Here is a 26,854-nt window from a genome sequence, read left to right as displayed (position 1 = left end):
TACGACGCATTGTCCGTGTCCGGTGAGTGCCCATGCATGTGTGTGTAATCCATCTGTATGTTGTTTGGGTGACGGTTCTGATTGAGTGCCAGGTGAGGGTGTGTACTCCTGAGTGTTATGGGTCACCATGTGCTTCCTCCAATACATTCACGTGCCTTTGATTTGGGTATGACAGTATCCCTTCTGCCCACAGTAGCCAATTGGCCCCACATTACTGCTGTTGCACTTGAACTATCATCTTGCAACAACATTGTTCTGATTTTTTTCTGTGTTCATTCAGGCTGATTGTTTAAATTATCCCATTTTTCATATGCTTTTTCCATCCCTAATGCCACATATGTGACATGCTTCTGTCATTGTTTACACCCCACATTGTGCCACTTCAGTTACCTGGTTATGTGAATGATTAAACCATTCAGGGCGAGGGAGTATTGGTCTGCTGAAATCTAAAATCTGCTGAAATCTATTTTTAGGGCCTGTTTGCATGTGGAACATGATAGTTGTTTCCTGTCATGTTGAAGTGACCAACCATTGATGTGTACATCTGCCTACAATCACTGTCTAATTGTACACTGGATGTGTTGCAGTGTGCGACACATGCATATTTTGCAACCCTATTCTGCATTAATCTTCTCATCATGTCCATGTGACATGGATGTGTGACAGTACTCATTCACTGACATATCGCTGTAGTTGTCTAATTTACCATGGCTATGCTACATGACATCTGTGTGCTGGCATGTGTCATGTATGTGTATTGGACATGCCACTCACAGGCTAATGTGTGATGCCAGTGCTACACGACATGCTGCAAATGTGTTGCTTTTCCATCTTGGTGTCCTCATTGTCTGCCTTTTTGACTCCCCTTCAAAATCATTGACAGTGCATGCATGCCAGGGTTATAGTCATGTGGGACATGTGTAAACCATGTACAGGATCTCTGTCTTGTCAGGCCTATGTGTGTGCTATGGTCCTCATGCCTGTTTCCATTTCTTGAATTTCATGTTTTTGCAGGTGACGACGCACTTGAGGCTGGTGAGGTTCAGGAGATGGTGCAGACCCAGGAGGATTCTCAGCCACTACCAGGAACCAGTGGGGGACGTGGTGTGGTGGTAGGTGAAAACACTTTGGTACTGCAGACTATACTGTCGAGGGGTGCCTCTGGGTGCAGCTCCCCAGACCTCTATTCAGGTGCTGAGTCGGATGATGAGACATATGTGCTGTTGCAGGTCAGTGCTTCTGGCAGGGATTCTGTTCTTTCCAACCCACCTGCACCAGGGGTAGAACCCTCTATGGGGATGTCAGTGTTGGTAGGTCCGCCTTTGGTGGTTATGGATGCAGGGTCACACTCCACAGCATCTCATCCTGTTCCTGGGCCAGCAGATCAGAGGGGGAATGCAGTCCTGCAGCCTCAGGCAGTGCCAGCACAGCAAGGTGCAGATCGGCTTGCCACGAATGGTGTGGTGCCCGCCGACCCGGTGGCCATGCGCCACCTGGCAATACTGTATGGGAAAACTCCATGCACGGTATGGCAACCCAACAGGCAGCATCAGTAGAAATGATGGCTCAGGCAATGGAGAGGGTGGCCACTTCCATTATCCCCCCTGAAAGGCAGATGGAGCAACAACAGCAGGCAACAGACTCCATTTTCCAATCACACAGGGAAGACATGTTGGTGTCCAACAGGGACCGACGGGCGGCACTGGAGACTCTGCGTGAGGAGATCCGGGCATCCCGCGAGGCCATATGTGCAGAAATCCAGACCTGCATGCTTGCTGCCATGGAGGACCATACCAGGGCTTTGCGTGGGCTGCCTCCAATAGTGCCACCACCTCCTGATGCAGCAGCAGAGGGTGAAGAGAGCGACAGCAGTTCTCCCTCAATGGCATAGCCGTGCAGGCCATGAGCCCATAGAGGTATTTTTTTTTCCGCAACATCCACGCAGGTGGGTGTTGGTGTGCACCCTGTCCTCAAACCTCCTGGGTGGCCTCCCCCATGGCCATTTTTGATTTTTCCTTTTTTTTCCCTTTTTTTTTTACAGTGTGTTGCCTTGTGTGGCTCCCGTGGGCATCCACTGTATTCCGGCTGGGCACATGCAGGCTTGTCCTGAGTTTGGGTTAGATGCTTGGGTTCGTGACACACACACCCCTCCTGCTTCCCGTTTCCATGGGCTTGCAAAGGGTGTGACCAAGTGACAGATTCTTACACAGTGACATTGGGCTCCCATGAGCTGTGTGGGCGTTTGTAGTCAATACTGTGTGTACATCCCTAGTGGGTATTGTTGTTGTATTGTACACTGCATGGTGTATTGATATGTGCTTGTGCATCCATGTCTTCCTCCTAATTTGCAGGTTCCTTCCTCATGTCTTCACAAGGCCGTCTCCTTTGCAGATGGAGTTCATGTTGTATGCAGAACACTGACACATTTGCGTGGCAGCAACACTCTACAGTTGGAAGGGGTCGATGTGCTGGCTTATTCAGGTTGTAAGACTACCACTACTTTGACTTAGTACTGTCATGTTTTTGCAATGTTTCATGGTGTGTTGCTGTATTCTGTTGGTGGTAAGTATTTGTTCGTGTGTGCTGTTTGTTATTGATTACTGGGAGCATATTGTCTGTGGGCAGTTTCCATTTGTGACACTTGTGTCAGGTCTTGTGCATTGCTTTGTTTGCTTTCAAATTGCATGACATGCCATGGTGTGTTGGGTGGCGGAGCTGGGGAGGGGTTGGGTGACATGGCGCTATTTTCAGGTTGTATTTTGCAAGGGGGTAGTCATTAATGCAGCATAAATGTGTGTTTATTTTTGTGACACAGCCTTGGTTGTCTTTCGGCAGGTAGGGATGCACACAATGTAACAATTCCAGGTGACCAATCTCAGGCTGGTATGGTTGTGACAGTTGACTGTCCCTTATGTCATCATCATTGATTGTCAGCTGTTATGTGCCAGGGCTGTGTGCACTCCACAGTAGTGTGATTTTAGGTGAAGTAATTAGCCACCAGCTGCGTACGGGCTGCCTCGCCACGTGCCCTTTCCCCTCCCATGCGCAGCGGGCATGCTTGTGGTTGGGGATGTGGGGGCACCACCATGTCCATCGGCAGGCCCCAGCGTGTTGCAACGTTGTGCAGGACACATGCTGCCACTATGAACCTGCACACTACTGGGGGCGCGTATAGCAGCTGCCCACCAGAGCGGTCAAGGGAGCGAAAGCGTGACTTGAGCACTCCGAATGTGCGCTCCACTATGCCCCGGGTTGCAATATGGGCTGTGTTGTATCTTACCTCAGGTGGTGTGGTGGGGTTCCGAATTGGCGTCGTCATGTGGGTGCTCAGTGGGTAGGCACTGTCCCCTGGGTAGGTGATGATGGGTATCATTAGTGGGGTTGTGACATTACTCAGTATCTTCCATGCATGCATGTCCTGGGCATTTATACTCACCAAGCAGCCATGTATCGCCCTGCCGCCCAGCTTCTAGGTCCCGGTTTAGGGTTGACATTCTGTAAATGAAACTGTCATGGGTGGACCCCGGATAGTTGGCATATACTGAGGTGATGATTCCCTTGGCATCACATACTACCTGCACGTTGATGGAATGCCAGTGCTTGCGGTTTCTGTAGATGTGCTCAGTTGCCCTGAGAGGACGTAGAGCCATATGGGTGCAGTCAACGGCACCTAGCACTTTGGGGAAGTGTGCCACCCCGTAAAAATCCTGGACGACAGCCTGCCTTTCTGCAGGTGTTCTGGGCAGGTATATGTGCCTGCGGACTGATGGGCGTGCAGTCATGAGGGCCAAGACCTGGTGCAGGCAGCGTGACTGTGGGGCCTGTGAGACCCCCCCACTATGGCAGTTGTCCGCTGAAATGAACCAGTGGCCAAGAAGTGCAGTACATTGAGCACCTTTTCCAAGGGGCTCAATGCTTGGGAGCACAGGGTGGGTGATGTGAGGTCATCCTCCCACTCACTCACCAGGTCGAGTATTATGTGAGGTGGAAACCTGCACCTCCCATACACCTGGTCATCAGGCATCCCAAAAAGGTTGGTTCTGGGTGTAAAAATTCTGGGCCTGACTATCCTCCTCCTCCTGCGGTATCCCACGACCACTGCTGCGAGGAACGGTATATTCATCTTGGCGTCTGAGCTTGTTTGTTGTTTGCGTGCACTTTTATGCTGCGCGTGTCCACGTACGCCTGCTTTCTGCTGGCGTACATGTTTCCGAATAACGCTTTTTTTTCGGCGCACGCGTTAGCCCCGTTCGATTCCATGAATACGTGTTGTAGGCACGCGTGTGGGCGTTCCGCGAATTTGCCTCCTGTACTTCCCCCCCCCCCCGTGGCGCCCACATTTTCACACGATGTTCCCCATTCCGCGTGTTACGCCCCGTGTTACGCTTACTTTTGTTGTGTGCGCTTCCCTATGTGTGCTTTTACTGTGCGTGTAGCGCACGCTGTGTGAAGACGTGTGCCCCAGTGTGCACCACGCAGGATTTTAGCACCCATCCATGGATTTACACACACACCGACTTCCATGAATCGCTGTGCGCGGGTTTCGCTGCTATTTTCGCACTTGCGCTGCGATTCGCATACTTTCGCATTCTTGCGCAAGAATTTTCAGCGCACATTAATTCCATGAATCGGCCTCCTTATGCTTTTTTATATATTGTGACGAATCCCGAAATGTTGTCACTTTTCTCTGAGGGGGGAGCCCCTTCCCATGAGGCCAGGGAGGTGAGGCCCCTACCCAATACTCCCTCTTGGTTGTACTCAGCACAAGGATCTCATGGGGAGAGACTCCCCCTCTGGGGATCACAGAGAACATCAAGGGAGAACATGGTTTAACAACCTTCATTGTATATCTTAGACACCGCCTTACACTAGTAACCCCAGTTACCTATTTACTACTCCCATGTATGTCTGTGAGACTGAGAGCAGTACACTTACTGAGACTAGGAAAAGTAGGGATGACCTGATAGGAGCTTCTTTAGTAAGAACTGGGATGAGGAGGAGGAAGTGCGGAGCGACAGAGTCCTCAGGAGAACTTGAATGGGCATGCTAGTTGTTGCACATTCATTTAAAAAAGTAAAGAAGGACTTAACAGGTTGTCGAACCTTCCCAGGAGGATTTGCGAGTCTGGAGGACATCCAGCGTAGAAAAGTGAGGCTCCTGTTGACCGGGATGTGTGCAGAGGAGCCAAGGTGTCCCTATACGGTCTGCCATGCATGGGCCGACTGAGGACAGGAGAGCAGAAGTCCGGGTGGAAGCAGTGACCCGACCGCATGGTTGTGGCAAGACGCACAACCCGCCCACAGAGAAGCGCTGCAGACAACGTGGAAGGAGCACAAGGACGCGAGAAGACAAACAAGACGCCGGAGGAGCACGCGACCAGTGGAAGAACTGGCAGAGTCCCAGAAAGAACATGAGCTGTCGGGATTGAGACAAGGGGCAAGAGAAATCTCAACCCCGGGGTCTGGGACCAAGAGATACCTAAGTAGAATATCTTAAGCAGTTGGCCATATGATATGATATGATGTACCTGGTTCACTATCCTGCAAGGTACTATCAGGAACAAAATACAGAGGAGAAAACTGGGTTGGCGGCCTGCAAGTTGAGGCATCCTCATTAGCCATCTTCTTTGTGGCAGTACTTGGCAGGTGAGTGAACAAGGTCTGCCCAGATAAAGTCCTAAAGAAACCCGGACCAGCACCAATGTGTGTGTTTGTGTATGTGTATATATATATATATATATATATATTCCATTTGAGCCGAGTCACACACTCCACAGCGCCCCTAGTAACCATCGCTGGAAGATCACCTCCAGTTCTGAGCCACAATAGCAAGGCATTGCGAGTATGTAAATTAGCCCAAATGAAAATCTTTTCTCCAGGAAATTCTTTGTCTAAGAGGGCAGTGCTATTTTATACATGGCTTAGTCAACCCAAGACAGACATTGTGCAAGGCTGTTAAAACAACTACATACCTGGTTTCACCCTTATTAGGGATCATCAGTGCAGTATAGTCCTGACAGCTTTGTGGTTGGGGCATTTGGCCATGTTTTCACAACACCAAGAAAGTTATGGTGGGAGTCATTCCCCCTGGCGGTGTGAACTGTGAAAGCAAAGCCAAGAGTGTGAGAATAAAGCCTGAAGATCAGGGGGAAGTCCGTCCCCCTTGCATTGTGAAATAGTGAAACCAAGTGAAAGTTGAGTCCAGGGGAAGCGATCATTCCCCCTGGCCTTGTGTAGGGAAAAACACTGATAACCAAACATCAGGAGAAGGGAGTAACTCTCCCGGTAATTGAACTTTCAAAAAGGATCAAACCAGTGATGCAGGGGAAGGGAGTCATTCCCCCCTGTTGGAAAGATATAGTGAATTTTTGATAGAGTTTTAAAGGATCAACAATCTTTTTGTTTGTGAAACATTAAAACCAGGGGAAGGGAGTCATTTCCCCTGGTGAGGAACTTATAAGCAGAGCTGTGCCTTCCAGTCCAGAAGGAGGGAGTTAATCTCCTGGACCAACAACATTGGCGCAATCTTTAGTTTAGTTGTAAATGTAGACAGATAGGGACGTTTAACACAGGACGGTGGACTTTTTAGTTGCAACGTCATCCTGATGGAACTAGTGGCAGTTTTAGTTGAGGCGGGGAAACCCCTCATAGAAATAGGGAAAAGTAGGGTTTCTCTTTATTTTGATCTTTAAAAAAAGTCTATAGCAAGTATGTATGAAAGGTAGGGTCCTTTAGACTTTCTGGTTTCGTGTGGCCTGCCTGTGGGTCAGTTGGAGCAGTGTGAAGGACCTGTGTGGAACGTTTCAGTGTTTGGTCATGCGCTTGGAGCAGAACAGGTAGGTGTGCGGCAAGTTTGTGACATCGCTGCAGTGAAATATGATTTTCACATTACCCTTCAGGAATCTTCGGACCAAGGAATTGTGTGTTTTGCAATGGTGTGTAGTTGATGAATAGGTTCAATGGAACCCATATACAACAACCACATCCTACTGATTTTCCAATGCATGTTTTATTTTTATTTTTTAATGCTTGTTACTGCCAAGTCCCACTAATAATCGTCATTCTCCACCACTTGTGGATTTGGGCGATCTCTGTCACTTGTCAGACTGCTGTCCCTGAAAGGCAGCTGTTGTGCCCATCACATATCTTGTTTTTCTGCCTTTTGAAATGTTTGTTTTCTCTACTTAGGAGGTAGTCGCGTGTCAGGCTAGTGCCACAGGGTCGAATACGAACTAAATAATTTGCCGCAACCGTGAGGATATTAAGTTCTACCATACATACCTATGACCGATTGCATCAACATAAGCCTCAGAGGAAGAGCAAGGTCTGCTCGAAACATGTGTCAGGCTGTACACCTTTTCACCTAATAAATCTGCAATTTAAGCAGTGTCTCTATACTCTGTGTTGGCGCAATGTGGCTGAAAAACGTTCTTTAATAGTGTATATATGTAAGGCCTGTGGGGTCTGGGTAGACTGTTGTCCGAGGGGCTTTGGGGGGGGTTGGCCGAGGTGCCCGTACTGAGCTTTTAGGGAAGTGCTAGAACATTCAAAGCAGTGAGTGAGCAGCATGCATGTCTGACTCTGGCAGTGGCGGTTCTTCCATAAGGAGTGACGGGGCTCCGACCTGCCCTTCGCCCATTATAGACGAGCCAATGCCACCCTTGGGAAAGTGCTTCCAAGTACTCCTTGGCTGGCTAGAACTGTGAAAGGGAAATCACATTTCCCTTTGACAGTTTAAGTTCCTCAGTGCGCAAGCCCAATGTCCAGTGCAAGGCTGGGGGTGTTTTGCTTCTCCAGCCTTACACTGCCTATTGGGGATGCAGACTGAGGAACTGCAATGGGACTAGAGGGTGCTCCCACACATCTAGGCCTCCTTGGGCATTCTTAAGAAGCGCTCAGTCTCGCCTTCGCATGCCCTGAGGAGCTACAAAGTTCTCTCTGATTCCTGTTATTACTGCATGGGATCTGGTGGGCTTCCGTGGAAGACTGCGTCTGAATCAGGGCTGCAAGTAAGGAGGTAAGGAGTTTGCATCTGTAAGTGTAAGTGTGGGCAAGTAAATGAGTGGGTATTGTATGTATGTGTGCGTGAATGAATGGAGAAAAGAAAGGATGTATGAACGCGTCTTTGAATTGGATAAATGAATGTGTATAAATGTGTGCTGTGGAGCGGGAGGGCATGGGGGAGGCTGCAATGTTGTGTCTTGGCACACACACCCCACCCTCTTGGTGAGGGTGAGGATGCCGGGGCATGACATTGCATTTTCTGATAACCATCAAGAGTAAATCAAACATGATTCATGTTTGCTTTACTCTTGTTGCCCATTTTGTAATTAGGTGTCAAGACTGGCCTATATTGGTGGACCCGTCTGGATAGATTTTTTTTACTGTGGCACAGTACAAATATGTCCAGATTGTCCCACCAACATAGGCTAGTCTTGCCCCATGTAATAAAACATGCCATGACACAGTGGGGCACTCTGGATATATTTCCGTTCCCAGTGATCTTTTTCTAAAGAGCTTTTCACTGAAAGGTGCTTTAGATAGTCTGCTCCCTGACTGCATGGAGCAGTCTTTGTAAAGCGAACTTTCACGGCCCTGCTGCACATGATGCACACAGGGGATGACAGCTTCTGCAGGACCAGGAAGTGGATGGCCAGGAGAACGGGTGTGTGTCTTTGTGTGTGTGTGTGTGTGCACATGTGTGTGTTCTATGTATGTGTTTTTAAAAGTCTCAGGAGAAATTACGGCTTTCTGATCAAAAGAAAATCGGTTAAAGTAAATCGGTCTTTTTCTATTGAGACCTTTTAAAAAAAAAAAGTAATTTCAGATAGAACCTATATTTTTTACTGTGGCATAGCATGATTTAATGGGCATGAAGAGTAAATCAAACAGAAGTGTTATTACGTGCCTAGAATGGCCTACCTTGGTGCAACCAGTCAGTATATATTTTCTGACATGGACGTGCATTTTTTTGCTGGCATCAAGGGTAAAGAGAGTATTGGTGCAGCCAATCTTGACATGTTTTCTTATTGTGGCATATAAGTTTTACTGGCAAAGCCAGCAGGAGTATATTGGGCTGGCATTAAGTGCAAAGCAAACATGAATATGTTCTGATCTGAGAATTCTAGCAGCTATTGAGGCAGCCAGCATGGAAATGTATGGCTGCACAGCCAGCATGAACATTTTTTTTATACTCGCATATTTCTTTTGTGGGAAAAATGCATCATGAAAATGCTCATGTGCACTGTCGTGACTTGCATGTATTGGGTATATTCATTAGTTATCCAACAAAAGCAATTGAAAACGGTGTGGCGTATTATCCAATTTTAAGCGTGCTGTAAAATGCATCATATTAACCTCCCTTGGTTGGTTTGGGCTCCCTCATTATGCTCGGTCACTCCTGCAGAAACATTCACACCTCTCCAAATAAAAATAATTCACCATCTGCTACTGAGGCCCATGTCCAGTTCAGGTTCCTTCAGGAGGTGCGAATAGCAAAAAGGGGTGCTTGGCGCGTTCCTCTCTGCTTGAAGTAACTGTGCCCCATTTGGATGCACACCACTTAATGACCAACTTTGCCTGAAAAGAAAAGGAAACTATATCGAAGTAAGTTGACATGTTTTCTTCTTAGTTGATCCAACGTGAAGGCATCCTAGCCTGCACCGTGTGAATGCAATTGTGTTTTACTGTTGGAACGTGCCTGACCTGAAGGCATTGCTTCAATGTTTTGCTCCTTTCCCACTTACTGTGCCAGACTTTGCCATCCTTTCCAAAGAACTCTGTTAAAATCCTATGTTGGCATAATATGTAGATGGCACGTTTCGCCATGTTAAGGTGTTGCAGGCTTAACCTTTATCAATTGTGCACACAATGTATTCTTAAGGATTTTTGCATTCATTTTCCTTTGTGCCTTGCTGCTTTTACTTTTCTTTGTCCTGGCCTTCTTACATGCCCCACCAGTGCTACTGTTGAATCTTCCTTTTCCTTGATTTTTGGCTTCTTATTTTTATTTTGTCTGTTCTCTTGCATCGTTCTTCTGTTACTCATTGCCACGTTCTTCTTGTTTCGTTCTCCTTTTTTATCATTGTTTAGTTATTTGTTATTCTTTGACCGTTGTTTTCTCTTCTTTCAATCTCTTTTTTTCTTTTCATTTCTGTCTTGTCACATCATTGCACAATTTATGTTTTTAATCCCTGTCTTCTTGTTTTCTCTTTACTTCCTATCTGTTCTTTAGTCGCTCTGGTTCGGTTCTGGCAACATCTTTGTTCTTTTTTTTTGTCCATCTTTATTCGTCTTTTCATTGCGTCCTTGTCATGTTTTTGTTCTCTATTCTGTTTCTATTATTCATTGTTGCCTCTTCTTTTATTGTTTTTTATCCCCTGTCACCTCTTTTTTGTCTTTTCACTGATTTGTTGCAGTGTGTTCCATTTTCTTTTTGACCCCTCATTGTTCCTTTTTTCTCATTTCATTAACATTTTCCTGGACAAGTGGCTTGACTTTTTCCTACTTCCTCTTCACTGCCAGCTCTAGTTTCCTTTTCTTTATCCCTTTTTATTGTTTTCTTTTCATTGGTTCTTCTTTTTATTATTTTCTTTGTTCCTCATCGACCTTTCTCTTATTCCAATTCACCACTTTTGCCTCTCATCGCTTTTCGCCTTATTCATTTTCACTTGCATCTTAGTTTTTTATCTTGTTTCTCTTTATTGCTGCTTTGCTCTCTGTTATTCTTATCTTGTTTCTTCGTGCTTCTTTTTAATGAGAACCGAAAGTTAAGTTCTTTCTCTTGTGTTTTTAAAATAAAGAAAGTTAGCACCTGTGTAGTATCCTACACGAGTGCCAAGTGGTGAAGGGGAGCTGGGAATGGGCGCTGGCTGCTGAGGCAACTCGGAATGCAGGCTTGTAGCATACAGTACAGCCCGTGTTCCAATCCTCCTGATTGGCCAGTGCCCCCTTCAAGGGTGCTAATTGTTATTAGTTGCCTTGTTTTCCTTATTTTTGATCTGTGTTCCTTGTTGGCTCTTTTTTTTCTATTATCTGACTCTTGATCACATTCTTGATTTTCTTGGCCTTCATCACATCTTTTATTTTCATCACTGCTTTTTTCTTTTATTTTTCCGATCACTTCAGTCTTTTTTCCATCCCTTGTCCATTTTTACTGTTTTCTTTGTTCGTTGTAACTTTAATTCTATTTGCCCTTGTTAATTCTTTGTTTTTGGTCACTTTTTTATCACCTTTTTGCTTTCTTTTCTTTATATTGTTCAGATGTTTCTCTTATAAAATATATTTGTTTTATTGTTTGTTTTACTCCATCAATGTGAATGTTTTTTTTTTTTCTTTGTTTCTTCTTCAGTATAATATTCTCACGGGCAATGACGCTCAACAAGCGGGAGCGTCCCGAAGTGCTGCCACCCCTCCACCGGGGCAGCCTTCCTGTGGACCCAAGGCGCCGGGGTAGCATGCCACTCCCTTACAAGCATCAGCTGCGGAGGGCACAGGCCGTGGATGAACTCGACTGGCCCCATGTGGGCAGCACCCACTCTGGATCCTCTGATTCCGTCCTCTCTTCTGACAGTGTACCTGGCAAAGGAGTGCTTAAGGTCATGCTCTTGGGTGAGAGCGGTGTCGGAAAGACAGCGCTGGCTGGCATCTTTGCTGGATTGGAAGAAAGTCTACCTCGCATGCTGGAAATCGCAGGTGAGAAGGGCAGCTAAGGGATGGGTTTTCTGTGGTCCATGAAGGGCCCACTCTTTCTCCCATTGCATATGTAGCTATGGTTGGTGAGAGGTGCCACAGTATTGTCAGTGTTATTGTCTGTTTGTAAAGTGCACATTGCAGGAAATGTTACTTCCTTGTGTTGTATGGCCTCTCAGAACATTATGGATACTGGAGTTACATTATTACATACATAAATATTGATTTACAGAAGACCTTGCTGGGTAAAGAGGCATGATTGTGGTCATGTTGATGCTGGTATCCGGATTTCTGCTGTGAATTGTAGCAACTTGGCAGAGTTTTGCATATCCAAAGTGCACCATTTTTCATAAGGGATAATTGATGGAAAATTAGGCAAGTCCCTCTCACCTCATACTTAAATTGCGTTCTTGGGACTAACCGTATGCTGTCCTTAAGCGATGAGTGGGCTTGGTGCGGGCAGCATAGGCCAAATCTGCCTTAAGTATGGTAGGCATGGTAACGTTTATTTGTAAAGCACCTATACACAAGGCAAGTGTTTCAAAGCGCTTAAGGAGGGAGGGAGCAGCGGACAAAAAACAGTCATTCAGAGCCCTTGAGTTTCTAAAAGATAACCAGTCTGCCCAGGCAGAGTAAGTGCATATAATTACAATTAACAGTTTAGATAACAACAAATAGGTCTGACAACGATTCTGCAGTTTTTCCAAGCGCATTGAGGTGACACCATGCAGGAGGGGAGACAGGGAGGAAAAAGATAAGACGATCTTAAGGCATTGTACATTCAGATTGCATAAGTCCACAGACGGTACAGGAGAGGCGAGGGCTGTATCGAGATGCGCCCAGTTGGTCAGAAACTGGGTAAGTGCTGAGAGATGCCATTCTCAACGGGTAATTGACCAAGTGCAGGCCCTGAGGCAAGTGCTGAAGGACTGGCGGGGTTGCCGGGGACCTGTGAAAATGAGTTACTCCCGGTGGACAGTAGGCATGCTGTGTGGAGAAGGAGGGAGAGAGGGATACACCGGAGAGAGAGGTAAGCACGGTAGAGGGAGAGGGAAGGAAGAGAAGAGGAATGTTTTAAGTAGTTTCTGGAACTTAAGGAGATCAGGCTCAAGACGGAGGGCGGCAGGGATGCTATTCCAGAGGGAGGCCCCTGCTGAGGATAAAGATCTCCCTCCAAATCTCTGCTTAGAGAACCGGCTCACTCGCAGAAGTTGGAGGTAGATGAGCAGAGGGCTCAGGAGGGACAGTATTTAGGAAGGCATTGGTGATGATAGGTGGGGCCCAGGCCCCAGAAAGTCCTGTGGACAATGCAGAGGGTCTTGAACTTGATCCTTGCAGCCACGGGGAGCCAGTGGAGGGATTTCAGTGCCGGAGAGATGTGGTCCCTGGGCTCGAGGAGAAGGATACGTCTCGCAGTTCTATTCTGGATGAGTTGCAGGGGGCGCAGAGCAGAGGCAGGAAGGTTGACAAAGAGGCTGTTACAGTAGTCAAACCTTGAGAGAACCAGGGCTCTGGAGACAGTGAGCATTTGGGGGAAGCTGAGAAAAGGAAGAGTGCCTCCGAGGAGGTCCAGCTGATAGTTGGACTTTTTAGAGATGTCCGAAATGTGAGTGGAGAAGGAGAGAGTGGAGTCAAAGATGACCCCAAGATTTTTTGCCTCGCATGTGGGTGCGGGCGCAGGGGCAAGGAAAGCTGGCCAGAGTGAGAGTGGGAAAGTGGAAGCAGGAGTCCCAATACGAACGATCTCAGTCTTACTGGCGTTGAGGCAGAGATCGTTTGCAGCACACCATGACTGAATTGCAGACAGTCAGATATGAGCGAGGTAGAGGAGGTGGCTGAGGGTAGCTGAGGGTAGCCTGAAGGAGAGTTGTGTGTCATCCGCATAACACTGGAAATTAGAGTTGAAACTGGCAATGTCACATGCCAGGGCAGCCATGTAGACATTGAAGAACCATGGGAAAGGTTAGATCCCTGGGGGACGCCGCAGGTTGAAAGAGTGATAGTAGAGAGGAAGGGCCCACGTTCCACTTCGAATTGGCGGTCGGACAGGACGGAGGTTAACCATGCCAGATGCAGGTATGTGAGGGCAAAATCCTTCAAGCATTTGTAATTCAAGCAAAGGAGCTTGAATGGTAACCCGGCATACATATTTTCAAGCTACAAATCGGCCAGAGTGTTTTGACTTGTTGAATATTTTTTTGTTGATATTCGGAACAGCCCATGTATCTCTATACTTACACTAGTCCAGACTCAAGTTGACCAGGTTAGCCACTACCATGGCTTGGTTGCCTGGGGAAATTGCCGATATCATTTCTTTTTTGTTTTTTCTTAATAGTGTGATGTCTCCTGCCTGAACTTGGGGGTGTGATTTTGTATTTTTTTTGTTTTTTTGTTTGGGGAGCATGGGGGGAGGTTGATAATCATGAGGGCTTGCTCCCACTACCCATTCCTTGATTCAGAGCTTGGGGGTGGTGTGGAGAGGATCCTCTAGTCATCCTCATAACACTGAGGTCAGGAGGCAGGGGCTCCTCACCGTTGTGCCACATTCGGACCCTTCTAAGGAAAAATATACATAGCTTTGTTAGACTTGTAAGGAAGGATAGATGGCCCCCTGGCCCTTCAAGACAGGCCCACAGTCTAGAAACACTTTGCATTTTGTTGGTGAAAGCATGGCAGAACAAGCAGAAACCTGAATTCCCAGCACTGTGATGGGGTGCGTGATTCACTCAGAGGTTGCTACCTGAGCCATGCTGGCTCTGCTTGCCCAGCACATAGCTACAGCGAGTCTTGTCAAGAATCAAAGATGGCTGAATAGCCTTGTATAGGCTTGGGGGAACATGGCAACAACAGATGCAGGGAATTAATCAAGGAATCACGAGACAGCCAATCCCAAACCAGCTCATGAAATCCAGGGAGCCTGGGCCAAGTGGAGGGGACAAGGGAGTATAAACGGAGTACCTTGGGTGAGGGGTCTGTGAGTTTGGAGGATGGAGAAAGGAAAGTTTGGAGGTGACAGGAGGTAGCGGAGGGAGTAAGATATGAGGAGCAGGGCCTAAGAGGTGCAAACAGGGTGGTGTTCAAGATGCGAGCCAAGGGGGTGGTAACGAAAAGATGGTGGAGGTCTGAGTAATAAGATTAACTGAGGAAGGGGTGAAAGGGTGGGCTGGAGATGGAAAGGTTTGGGGAAGACTAGAGCAGGATAACGAAGAGGGAAGAACACATGCCCTATGCATGTAAGCTGCCTGAGTTATGTCATTTGGCATTTATATAGTGCTCTATATACCATTGGTATGACCTCAAAGCGCTGGTAGGTTGAACGCTCTTGGAGACCGTAGTCCAGGTCATTTGAGAGAGTAGGGTGTCGAAGGGTGCTTGGGTGCAAGTGTGCAGCTGATGTAATTGCCCGATGGTAGCTTCATCCTAGCGTTTGGTGTGGTGGTATTGATATGGGTTGAATGAGTTGGGCCTGTGAGATTCTTATGTGTGCAGCTAGGCCGGTTTGTCGTGGGGTATAGCTGCATTTTATTAGAATGATGAGGTGTTCATGGGGTAATGTTTGTATGGGAGCGGCTAGGCCGCATTGATTGAGGGGTGTAGCTGCACTCTAATTGAGTAATGGTGTAGAGTAGAGAGTAAGCATAGTGATATGGGAGGAGAGTGTCTGCGTGGAGTTATGATCTAAGGAGATCGATAGTCTGCATTTCAGGCTTGCAGTTGCTTAATAGCGAATTAATGAGGGTATTCAGTGAAAACATTGTTGGGAATCTCATTGAGCATTAGTCATCGGGTTTCTTGGGTTCAATCGCTTCAGAGGGTCGTGGTTAGTATTACGGAAAGAGACACATTTTTAGAGCTTTGCGGAACGTCATATAGTGTTGGGTGTGTCGAATATGAGGGGCAAGCAAGTTCCACAGAGTTGGGGCCAAGGTTGAGAAGGCAAATCCTCCGATCCTAACAGAGTTAGAGGTTGGAATCATTAGAAGGAGGGCAGTGCAGCATGGGAGGTATGCTTTTATCTTTTCTTGTAGGTATAATGGGCCGGTCTTGTACACTGCACGGTGAGTGATGGACAGGGTCTTGAAGGTGGCCCTTTGTCTGACTGGGAGCCAGTGGAGTGTTCTGAGAGCTGGTGAGATGTGGTCTCTTTGACCCAGGGCAAGGAGCAGTTTTGCAGCAGCTTTTTGGGATCTTTGGAGTTTGTTGAGTTGGTATGCCGGGGCTCCGAGGTATAGGGAGGAATTATTGGGAGGAACATGTAGCAAATCATTGATGAGACCTGCCAGGAGAATCAAAGTAATAGTAAGGTTAGAGGACAGGCAACAGAGGGAAATGTCCCTTAGGAATGAGCCTGGGCAGGGAGGTTCTTAGAAGCCAGCCTGTCGAGCCACTAATCTGGCCTGGACTTTGCTAGAGATTGTGGACATCTGACCAAGCATCAAATGGAGTTGGATGCAGTGCACCCACCCACCATGTGAAGTGGACCGCTTACTAGCAGACATTACATTAGACCCTGGTTTGGCACAAGAAATTGCAAGTGACTTTAGGAGAGAACTAGGCGGACTTTTTTGAGGGTTTTAATGTTGGCCCCAATAATTTGGAGATACCATAGAGATTGCCATTCTGAACCTTTATTTGAGTTACAAGTTTGACACACTTTTCTTGTAATGTACCCAGTTATCGTTTGGTTTTGACATTCATTGTTGCTTTGAGTCCATTGTGGCTACCACTCAAACGTATGGCAGATAGTGTAAGACGTGCAATCTACAAAGGCTAGACTAGACACCTATCCTGGGTCTCGGATTCCAGTCCAGTCACATGCCCAACTCCTTCTCTAGACTACTGAGGCAGCTCCTCGCTTCATCCTCTACAGCATTTAGGATGCAGATGCTCCTCCAAGAGACTTGAATGTACAGTTTCCCAACAGGGACGTCTTGCCGAATAGCCCCCACGTCCACCTATGGCATTTATATATGAGGAGGATTTTGGAGTTGAGGTAATGAATACTAACTATCCAGGTGCTTGTGAAAGTCTTTTTGTGCAGTCAGCGGTCAAACCTGTTTGAGGCCCCGGAGGGAGGAGAGGGCACTAATGTGAGGAGTATCTTCTGAATTTCACAAAAGTGACCAGTTTCACATATATGGTTTGGAGGAGAAGGGTTGCGTCTACATTTTCTCCCCCAGGGGAAGCCTTATGAGCGGGGCCCTTTCACTGAACGTTAATCCCAGACTAGTGAGGGTTTGGCCAAACTGAGGAGAGATTGGACTATGCTGCAGCTGAGCTTTCAAACTTTGAGCATGTTATTCTAGAAGAAGGTAAAAATAACACTAGCCCCTGCTTTGTGTAGAGAAAGGAACTCTTCTGCCAAGTAGAATTAACCCGAATGGGGATCGGTGACACCAGAATTGTTTTTTGGGTCCACACTCCCTTAAGATAGCAGATACGTAAACGTGGCTCTTTCCCATTTGTCTGAAGATCCATCGGGGGATATTCAAGTTCCATGATCATGTCTTGAGCCATGGCCAGGGATTTACAGAGACAACATTACTGTGAAAAATGTCCTGTCTGCCAAAGTACATTCTGCAGTAACGCTGGTTGGGCCACGCTGCAATCTCTGCTTTATACTCAACAGTAAGGTGTATGGGATGAGCATGGTGTTCTGGGACAAAAAATTCCTCGAATGTGGGGAATAAGTACTTTCTGGATGTCGTCGATTACAAAACTGTGATGAATCTTGCAGAGTTCTCACAGAAACCCTCTCTAAAGTCTCCTCCTAGGTGTCCAGAGGAAGGCAGCTGCTACCTGGTCCTAAAACTGGGGGTGTTATTAGCTGGGAGGATCGGCCCCAGTGGAGTGGGAGAACTCTGTTGGGTGAGACACAGTATTTGTCCCCCTTGAAGGAAGGGATGTCAGTGGTGCCAGAATGTTACGGCATGTTGTCCTAGTGAGATTTCTTGTTCTAAAGTTATTCACCATTGGGTTGGCAAGGCTTGTCTTAAACAGTCATTTATTAAAAAATGTGAACGTCAGAACATGCCTATTTCATTTAAGTGATATGACGGGAGAAGCTAATAGTATCTGGGACGAGGAAGAGGGACATGGAGGCATTAGACTGCAAGGTGCATTCTGATGATTTCAATACCCCACACCTGAGGGGGGCGAAGGAGTATAAAGAGCCCCCTCAGGTGCAGGCCCTCAGTTGTTGTCGTGTTTGCAGTTGTTGCAGTAGTAGTAGCAGCAGCAGAAGGAGCAGAGGGTGGAGTACTGTTCGTGACTCCACATTGCAGTAGCAGCCAAGATTGAGGGGCAGCAGAGACGCCGGTGTCACCACATGCTGGAAAGCAGATGCCGGTTACGTGAGGGTCTCTGTCCTCCAGCACTGTGTTTGCAGAGATTGTGCGGCGGGAAGCATTGTCACTGAAAGCTTTCCCCTGAAAATCTCATGTACAGAGGCAAACCTGGAAGTTTAAGGTGTAGACAGTCTGTGTATTGTTGCTGACATCTTGGCTAACTGACATCTTGACTAACTGCCATGGACCATACTGGGAGCCCTACATTATTGAATATAACAAGATGTCCAATGAAAGAACGCTTAGGCTTATAGTGATTTGGCACAAAGCCTGGAAGATACAGACATGGCTGCTATGACGATATACTTGGTCTCAGAAACTGGCCCAAGTTGAAATAAGATTGTGCCACATCTTGGCTTTATGCAAGAAAAGGATCTTCGAGTATTTACATCACTTCTGAGACACATTTTTGGACAGAATGAGAAGAGCTCTGGTGTTTGTACAGGGAATAGAGACACAGCTGGAAAGGCAGTTTCCTCATTTCATTATCTGCCATAGGCACACCACCTAAGAGTCCACAAAAGTTCAGAAGATTGAAATGTTGTGTATAATTGAACTTTAGCAGAGCCATTGATGAACTACCATCATGCTGGCAGGAAAGCCAGACGGTTATTGGAAATTTTCCATTGACTTTCGTAGTCTAAATGGAATTTACAGGGTTGACCCAATGCACAGGAAGGTTAGATGATTGAAAGAATTAGGCCAGCCAAATTGAGCTCTACATTGGACCGAGCCAACGGATATGGGCAGAGCTTGCTGGCAGAGAAAGGATGGTCTTTAGAAACTTTATGGTCCTGTCAAACTTCTTTCCTGCAATTTAGACTTCACAGCAGTCAACCACGCTGCAGCACATCTTATTACAGGAGCACAGAAATTTGACCGAATTACCTGCCTCCTACGCGAACTACATTGGCTTCCACTCTAAGCCATGATACTGTTGAAGACTGCATGTATCAAAGCAGTCACAAGTAGCACACCAACGGACCTGGCAGCACACGCTCTTTGCTAAAAATCGTCCAGACGACTTGATTCGCAACTCATCTGCAAAAAGCAACCCGCAAATAATCCTTCTCTTGTCATGCACACACCCTCTGGAACTTGATCCCGGTGCCTGTCGGAATGCCCCCACAATTCTCCAATTTCGCAAATCTCTCAAAACTTCTTTCAACACCTGACCAAGGACTAATTCCAGTGGACGCACATAAGTACTCTCAGACTTCACAGTACTGCACTAGTGTTAAAACATGCCAGCCACCTGTACAGCTCTCTGCTGCTCTCGCGCTAGGTCAGCACTTTAAAAATTAAAATACAATTTAAAACATTTTTTTTTAAACGGTGCACCTGCTACCTTATGAATCATAGACCACATTGTGCATCATGTCACAAAGCAAAGTGTATTCCACAGACAACAAAAATGAAAGGGTTTAGTTTACAGAGTTTTTTTTATAAGGGACTATGTACAATTCAAGTACAACTAATTAACTTTTTTGAGACTTTTGATTTATATTACTGGAGAAGAACAGTTTGTTTTGCTTCGCCCATAACTGAACTTTGGATTGTTGTCCAGAAGAAGCGAGCCATTCTTCTGGACCAAGACAGACCACTCCTCTTTCTTAGTTGACTTTATAGTGTAAGAGATGGAATTAGGCTTTGGACCCAGGTAGGTGGACTCTTTTCTTTAGACTGACATCCTGACTATTTCCTTAGTATTATTTGAGGCAGGGCAACCCCTCTTGGAACTATGGTCAGATAGGGTTTTCTCTTTTATTTACTCACTAATAAGTCTATAGCCAAAAGCATACCACCTGTGTGTCCTACTTTTATACCCTTACATATGCCAGTAAATCTTAATATAGGCTGTGTCGTTACATTTTCATGGAGGCTGCGCCAATATATGCCAGTATTGCGTTATAAGAACATACTCCCGTTTGCTTTGTGCATAATAACCATATCCCCTCGTAAGAACATAGGATATCGTAGCTAGGTTGGCTACAGGAAAATATGCCATTCTAGCCAATTAATAACACTTACTTTATCATAGATGTCCAGAAACAAATTCCCTGCCATAGTAAGAAACTAAGGTCTTACTGACTGCGTGTACTGCATGCAGTCAGAAAAAACACGTTTTCTTACCTTAGTATTGCCCTGCACCAATGCCCCCTGAAAGCCACAACCTTGCCACTCACACACACACATGCACCCACATTCATATACACATTCATACACCCATACAGCTTCTCAGTCATTCACACAGCACCCATCGATACACTTGTGCAGATGCACACATTCATATATACTTGCACACAATATGACAAATTGCGGGATGCAGTCACTTGTCCCCACGGGGGAGCCTTTCCCAGTGTGGCTAAGGAGGTGAGCCCACTATGCGATACCCTCCCTAGGGACCTCACTGGGAGAGACTCCCCCCCTTGGGGACAAGGACTCCCGTTCTGGTCGGTAACTGCCTACCCAATCCCCCTTCCAACCTGAAATACCATCTCTAGACAGACCATGAAAAATCGGTGGATGTATGCTATTGTAATGTGGAGTAATAACAAACGGAAGTAAGACACAGAAGAGCGACTTATGCGATATGCCGAGGAAGTCTCAGCAGAGCATATTAAGTATAGGAGAGAGAGCAAGAGAGAGAGAGACTCAGGAGTTTCAAATCAGCTGTTGGAGTAACGTTGGCCAACACGGGGGAAACGCTGCTTCCCAAGCTGAGGAAGCTGCAGTCAACCGGTACATGAGCGACCCTGTTCGAGAAGCAGGTTGTAGAGAGCCTACAAGATTTCAGTCCCAGGAGGTACTCCATGGGAAGAAATGATGGCTGGACATCCCTTAACAAAACTAAGATCGTGTGTGCATAAGCATGCTAGAACGTGCCAAGAGAAGAAGGCAAACCGAGTGGAAGATCCACTCTGACAAGAAGGAAAGAAACGAAAAAGGAGAATGCCAACCCGGTGATGCAGCCCCAAAGGAAGGTGATGGGCAGAGTGGGAGACCCAGGGAGAAGTGAATGCAACGATTGGTGTACTCCTAATTGTCCCAGTGAGAGAAATTAATATATAAACATTGGCGCACTCATACTCTTCTTAGGCCCAGAAAAGCCTTGTAGATGATGCAGAGGGTCTTGAACTTGTTCCTTCCAGAAACCTGAAGCCAGTGGAAAGATGTTAGGGCTGGAGAAATGCGGTCCCTGGGTTTGAGGTCAAGGAGAAGTCTTGCATTGCGAGCCATGCAAGATAAGGTTAGGTCAGAGATTAGGTGGAAAGGATTTAGAGTAAGATGATTGTGTAAAAGGCTGGGAGAAAGAATCCTTCTGTTTTTGAGGTGTTCTGCATCAACCATCACAGTACCATTCTATACATATTCTGACCTGTGGGGGCAAGGAGGTTGATGCATAAGGAATATTCCTCAGTGAAAGAATGCTATGAGTGGATTTAATTATCTGCAAATAGATATGAGGAGGTGCAGGAGGAGAGTGAAAATTAAAGGTCCAAGGACAGACCATAGTGGGATTCAAAACCAGAGTCGAAGACGGTCTTTCAGTTTGCCTTAGCATTACATGCCTTGCTTCTGGGTGCAACACTGCATGCCTTTTCCCTCCTCCTACAGTTTTCTGTCTCATCTCTTTGGCTCCCCTTCTCACTGGCCAATATTGTTTGGTGTTTCTCAGCTCATCTCATCTTCTCCAATTTTCTCCTTGTGCTAACTTCTGGTTTCAATATCTATGTGAAAAGAGAAAAGATGGCAGATAACAGACACTCTGCTACATAATACTTCTTTGTGTGGCATACCTTCTTCCTTTCTAAGCTATCTTCTTTGCTGCTTGGCCTTACCTGATCTAGACCTGCAGACTCCGCTCATCCACCTGCTTGATTTACTGGCTCCTTAGAGGTTGCTTATTTTGGCATAGGGATCCCTGCCGGACTTGGCTCTCCATCATAACCGCCCTCCTCTGATCTTCTCTCATTAGTGTTGTAGGAAGGTAAGGGCGCAGATGTTGGGGGGATTCGCTAAGCCCCTACTGGGCATTTCGCATTGGAAATGGAATTCATGCTAATTCTGCGAAGTGGAGCAACTTGAGAAGGAAGCACACAAAAAGGGATGAAGCATTGAGCCTGTATGCCCAGTTGCACACTCCACTGTCCTGGCGGCCTGTTGTGTGTTTGTGTGTGACTGTCTGCACCAGCTCATGTTTACATGCCTGGATGGTTAAACACACTGCCACATGGGTGTCTGATAGCTCTTCTTCTGACTCTCCCCCTCAAAGCTCTAGGTAAAGTCTCAGGGCCTTATACTATAGAAGCTCTGCTGTCTGAGATGATTCACCTTCTAATAAAGGAGATACTTGAATAGCCGACCCTAGTTCCCATCCTGCGGTGTGAGGACTGCGAGCCGCAATGTCTTGAGATGGTCCAGCTCCTACCCAGTGTACCTCCCAGAGGGTGAATGGAGAAGGATCCCACGTGCTCGTTGCCCTCAGAAATGCAGCATTTCCCTGGCCCATTCAAGGGGGTCATCACCAGAAAAGATCATCCCTAACTTAAGTTCCATACGGCATCAGTAAACCTATTCTTAAAACCATGGGAGAAAGCATGTGTAAATGTTTCAAACCTTTGAGAGCCCGCTGGCAAACAACACACAATCGCAATACCTGATCTTATGATGCATGGGTTTAAACAAAAACTGTCTTCTGGCTTGATAATCATAGAAACCTTCACTCGCGAGTGGGAATAGAAAGCGTTCTTATCGGTCACAGATGGAGCAGACCGATCATGGACAAGAACTGCATTGGGCTCTGGTGATTCCTCACCCTTAGAGCAATGTGGTCTGCCATAGAATCCTGGCTGAGCCAAAGTGGAATTCCAAGATGGCTTTAGAGGCTTGGAAACAACTGTTTGGCTACGTGTTATATGTATTTACATATCTGAACATAGAGGATATTCTAATTCAAATTGTGAAGCAGAAACCTCAATCAGAGGACACACAAAAAACATCCTTTGGTGGCTCATTAAACCCCTCTCTAGCCCACAAGTATAAAAAAGGTGGTGGAAATTAAAGGGGGCAAATAATGGGAAGAAGCAGGTGTGCTTCCTAATGCTCCCTTAATACACTGAGACTGAGGTAGTTAAAATGTTCTATGGTACAAAGAGGACACCACAAATCTTTTAGGCAAATTGGTGCTTTGGACGAACAATTTAAGGAGAAGTTCTGGAAAGCAGCATGCATTTCTAAAGGGAGACCGAAGGATTGAGTCATTTTGTGAAGAAACACAGAAGGACTATCCATGGCGGAAGGATAAACCATATCTCCTTCCTGAAATGAACCCTGAATGAGGGGGGAAGAGTGAGGAAGAAATTCCCATTTAAACTGAAGTAAAAGTGTAATTTGGGTTGTTTTACCGTAATGGAAAAAAACGTGGCCGAAAAGACTGTAGTAGTTTAGGCCAAAAATATTGTTTGCCCTTTACGACAAAACAACCCGAATGAAATATATTACCCACTCCCACCGACCCCCTGCCTTACTTACCTTGCAGTGGCCCACTTTGCTGTGTGCTGCCGACTGGCTGTGTTCCTCCAACGGCTGTTCCCATTCACTTCCGTGATGGGGAACCGGCCCGCTGCCATTGTTCACTATAATGCCACTGAATGGGGTATTTGGTCGAAATGTTCAGTGTTGCAAATTTTTCATACGTCCAAAATTCAACCAAATCTCCCATTCAGTAATTTCTTTTCCGTCACTTTGGCCACTTCCGCGACAGTCTAGGAGAGACCTGATTAAATGCTGATAAATGCAAAGATTAGCGAGACAATGTGAATGCTGTGAAACCCAATATCTGGCGAGGCATATCATTGAAAGCTTTGCGGCTGAAGAGAAGCCAAAGGAGAGAAAGCAGTAAACTTTGAAACCTGGGAGAGGTCTTCAGAAATGTGGTGAAAGCCTTCACTAAGGATGGACTTTCAAGATTCGGTTTTGTGACCACCCTTGTTGGCCAAGACTTTAAACACTTGTGTTATAGCCTAGCATAGCCAGTAGGCTAAGGACTTGTTAAGAGTAGGATTTGGGAACTATTTCTGTTGGCAACTGCATTCTGTTATTTTTGCAGATTGGAGTTTCCCTGTATGGACAAGAACACTTAAGACTAGGTTCCTACTTATTACATTATTTGGATCATCCTTTTTGGAGCGGTTGAACAACCAAAAAAACAATGTTCTTCTACCGTATTCCTGGCACTGTTATAGAGGAACATCCATATTCGTTCTAGCTACTCCCTTAGTTCAAAGGAGTTTGGACCAAACCATTGTCTAAAAGCATACAGGATGCAAGTACTCTGTTGAACTGTGCTATTTGTGTGATTTCTTGGCTGTTCCACCTGTCCTTTGAGAGTCTTGTCCTCATTTAGCTCGATCTAGACTCTGAAGAACCAGTTATTTAAAGGAGTCTAAAGGTTCACTAAGGATGGACTGCTGATGTGCCTAGAAGTGAAGTGAAGGATGTGGCCATACAGGAATAGAAGGACCATGACCAATGCTTTTTTTTGTTCCATGAGAACATCGTACACGCTTGATCATATATGATCACTTTTACGAGACTGTTCATATTGACTCTTTACTTTTGAGCCTTTCAAGGTCAGTGGTGGCTTATCTGTTAAAGTGAGGGTGTTTTAATATTTACCCCAAATAAGGCGAGCGGTGGAGCTTAGTGAGGCCGCTGTAATCAAATAGTGCTGGTTTAAGGTTTTTTCTCAAACTTGCGTGGTTTTTTTTTTATAGCACATTTTTCAAAGGGATTTGGAAAAAGCCACAGGATTTAGAGGCAACTCCGAACATAACATCTCAACAACCGTCACTCAATCTGCTTTTTTCAGCTTTCCGTTTTAAGACTAGCCACTCAACTTTCAATGAATTCAACATTGGATGTGGTTTCCTTAAACTGCTTAAAAATCACTCTCTTATAAACCGTGCACTTCATGTACGACGCAAAACCACTGCCGTGCAGTTGATGTACATGACATAAAAGCCAATACAGTTTTTTTTTCTTCAGCCACATTAACACCGAGACCAGTCTCATCAGGAAGCCAACTACCTTTTTGTTAGCTTTCATTCTGTACGCTTGCAATTTATTTTTTATAAACGCAGAGCTGTACGTACCAGAATTCAATGTGTTGGGAGCTGTCGATTTGGGAATTAATTATCACAATCTACTTTTACACAGGCTAACTCGATGTGTCTTTTATCTCTCTCCTGGGGTGTGTGTGAGTGTGCAGTAACTGCACCTGTTTGTAGTCCTTGTTTGTTGCGGTCCTACATCTTACTGTTAAGAATGATTGGAATACAAGTTACTTCCCACAGTAAACGTTACAGTAAGTACGTTTAGAAAATCAACTGTTCTTTTAGTTTTAAAACATGTTTTAATTTGAGTATTGCTTTAGATGTCCGAATATGGTGTTAGCAAAACACAGATTATATATTTGATCATACAATTCTAATCCTCCAGTTGAGCAAACTGTGCTGGATCACATGGGGATTTCATTTTGAGGTGTAAATGACACTCCTACATTACAGCTAACTGGAGCAATTTGGACTGCTGGCTGAAAGAAATCACCAGCCAGAGCAACCGAAAGGGTGGGCCACTTATGTTTATTATTTGATAATGCGCTCCAAACCCAAGGGTAGCCGGGCGCAGCAGGTACAGGATTACTTAAGCTTAGGTTACATACAGTGGATACAATACATGTCAATACAATACATGTCAACAGCTGATGCAATACATGTCATATTACCATATTTAGAGTACATATATACAAAAAGTACAGGGTGAGGGTGTCTCGCAGCCCACAGAGGGCAGTGAGATGGTCTATTATCCAGATTTCAGAAGTCTCAAGGCAGTTGTGTGCAGAGATCCAGGGCCTAGTTCAAGGGTTCAGATTAGTAGTTGTTCGTCCAGAGCCAACTTATCACCTTGCATCTGAATCTAGAGTAGGGTAGATTAGCTCTCAATGTAATGGGAAATGGGAAGTGCGTTCCAGGCTTGGGCAGCTCTAACAGGGAAGCTTGGTCCATCCGCTTTTGTTCGCCTAAATCTAGGAATTTCTAGAAGGAAATGGTTAGCGGCTCTAGTGTGGTGACTGGAAGATTTTCTAGTAAGTCTGGCCGAGATGTAAGGAGGTGCTGTATTGTTGTCTTTTGTGGGTGAGAGATAACCTCTTGAGAAGAACTCTGTCGCTGATTTTTAACCAATGGTGGTCTTGCGACTCAACCCTACTTAGAAAGTGTATTTTCAAAACACATAAAATGCTTCATGATGCCCAACACAACTCCATTAAATACAAACTATAGCTCATTGCTTAGTTGTACTAAACTTGTAATGCTGCCAGTCATATGCACTGTGTTTTAACTAACATACTGTTAAAAATCAGTCGGCAGAGAATGTTGGTGTCCCAACTTGCATGTCTAACAAGTGGAAATATTGAAAAAACCCATGAGACATTCAAATAGTATTGAATCATCATCTAATTTTAGTTTGCAGTTGTAGTTTAATTCTTCATCTGAGCAAGTTTTTTGTTTCACCCTGGCACTACTGTCAAAAAGCAGATGTGTGGCCTTGTTAAGATGTTATGCCCTGTCCAGCCCAGGAAGTGCGGGGACCTCCCGGCGTCCTGCTGACGCCGGGAGGTCCCGGTGAGAATAACGAGACCTACGGTGAGAATAACGAGAAGGGGCACAGAGCGGTGTTACGTGCGTCTTCTTTATTCAATACACGAAACAGAACTGCCCCCTCACCGTCCACCTCCCTAACCCCAACGTCACT

At 45.9% G+C, this 26,854-nt stretch overlaps 1 protein-coding gene across 5 annotated transcripts in view; it reads left to right on the top strand.

The window, feature by feature from the left end:
* The window catches only part of REM2 (RRAD and GEM like GTPase 2), a 667,248-nt gene that overhangs the window by 246,242 nt on the left and 394,152 nt on the right, over positions 1-26,854 (top strand). For all 5 annotated transcript variants that reach the window (XM_069633854.1, XM_069633853.1, XM_069633856.1 and 2 more), the window contains exon 2: positions 11,350-11,693. In XM_069633854.1, coding sequence (XP_069489955.1) covers positions 11,350-11,693 — 344 coding nt within the window. The remainder of the gene's footprint in view (positions 1-11,349; positions 11,694-26,854) is intronic.

Source organism: Ambystoma mexicanum, chromosome 13, assembly GCF_040938575.1.
Source record: "Ambystoma mexicanum isolate Mex_15411 chromosome 13, UKY_AmexF1_1, whole genome shotgun sequence".
Classification (NCBI taxonomy): domain Eukaryota; kingdom Metazoa; phylum Chordata; class Amphibia; order Caudata; family Ambystomatidae; genus Ambystoma; species Ambystoma mexicanum.
Note: the sequence above shows the minus strand (reverse complement) of the source record. Positions and strands in the feature narration are given on the sequence as shown.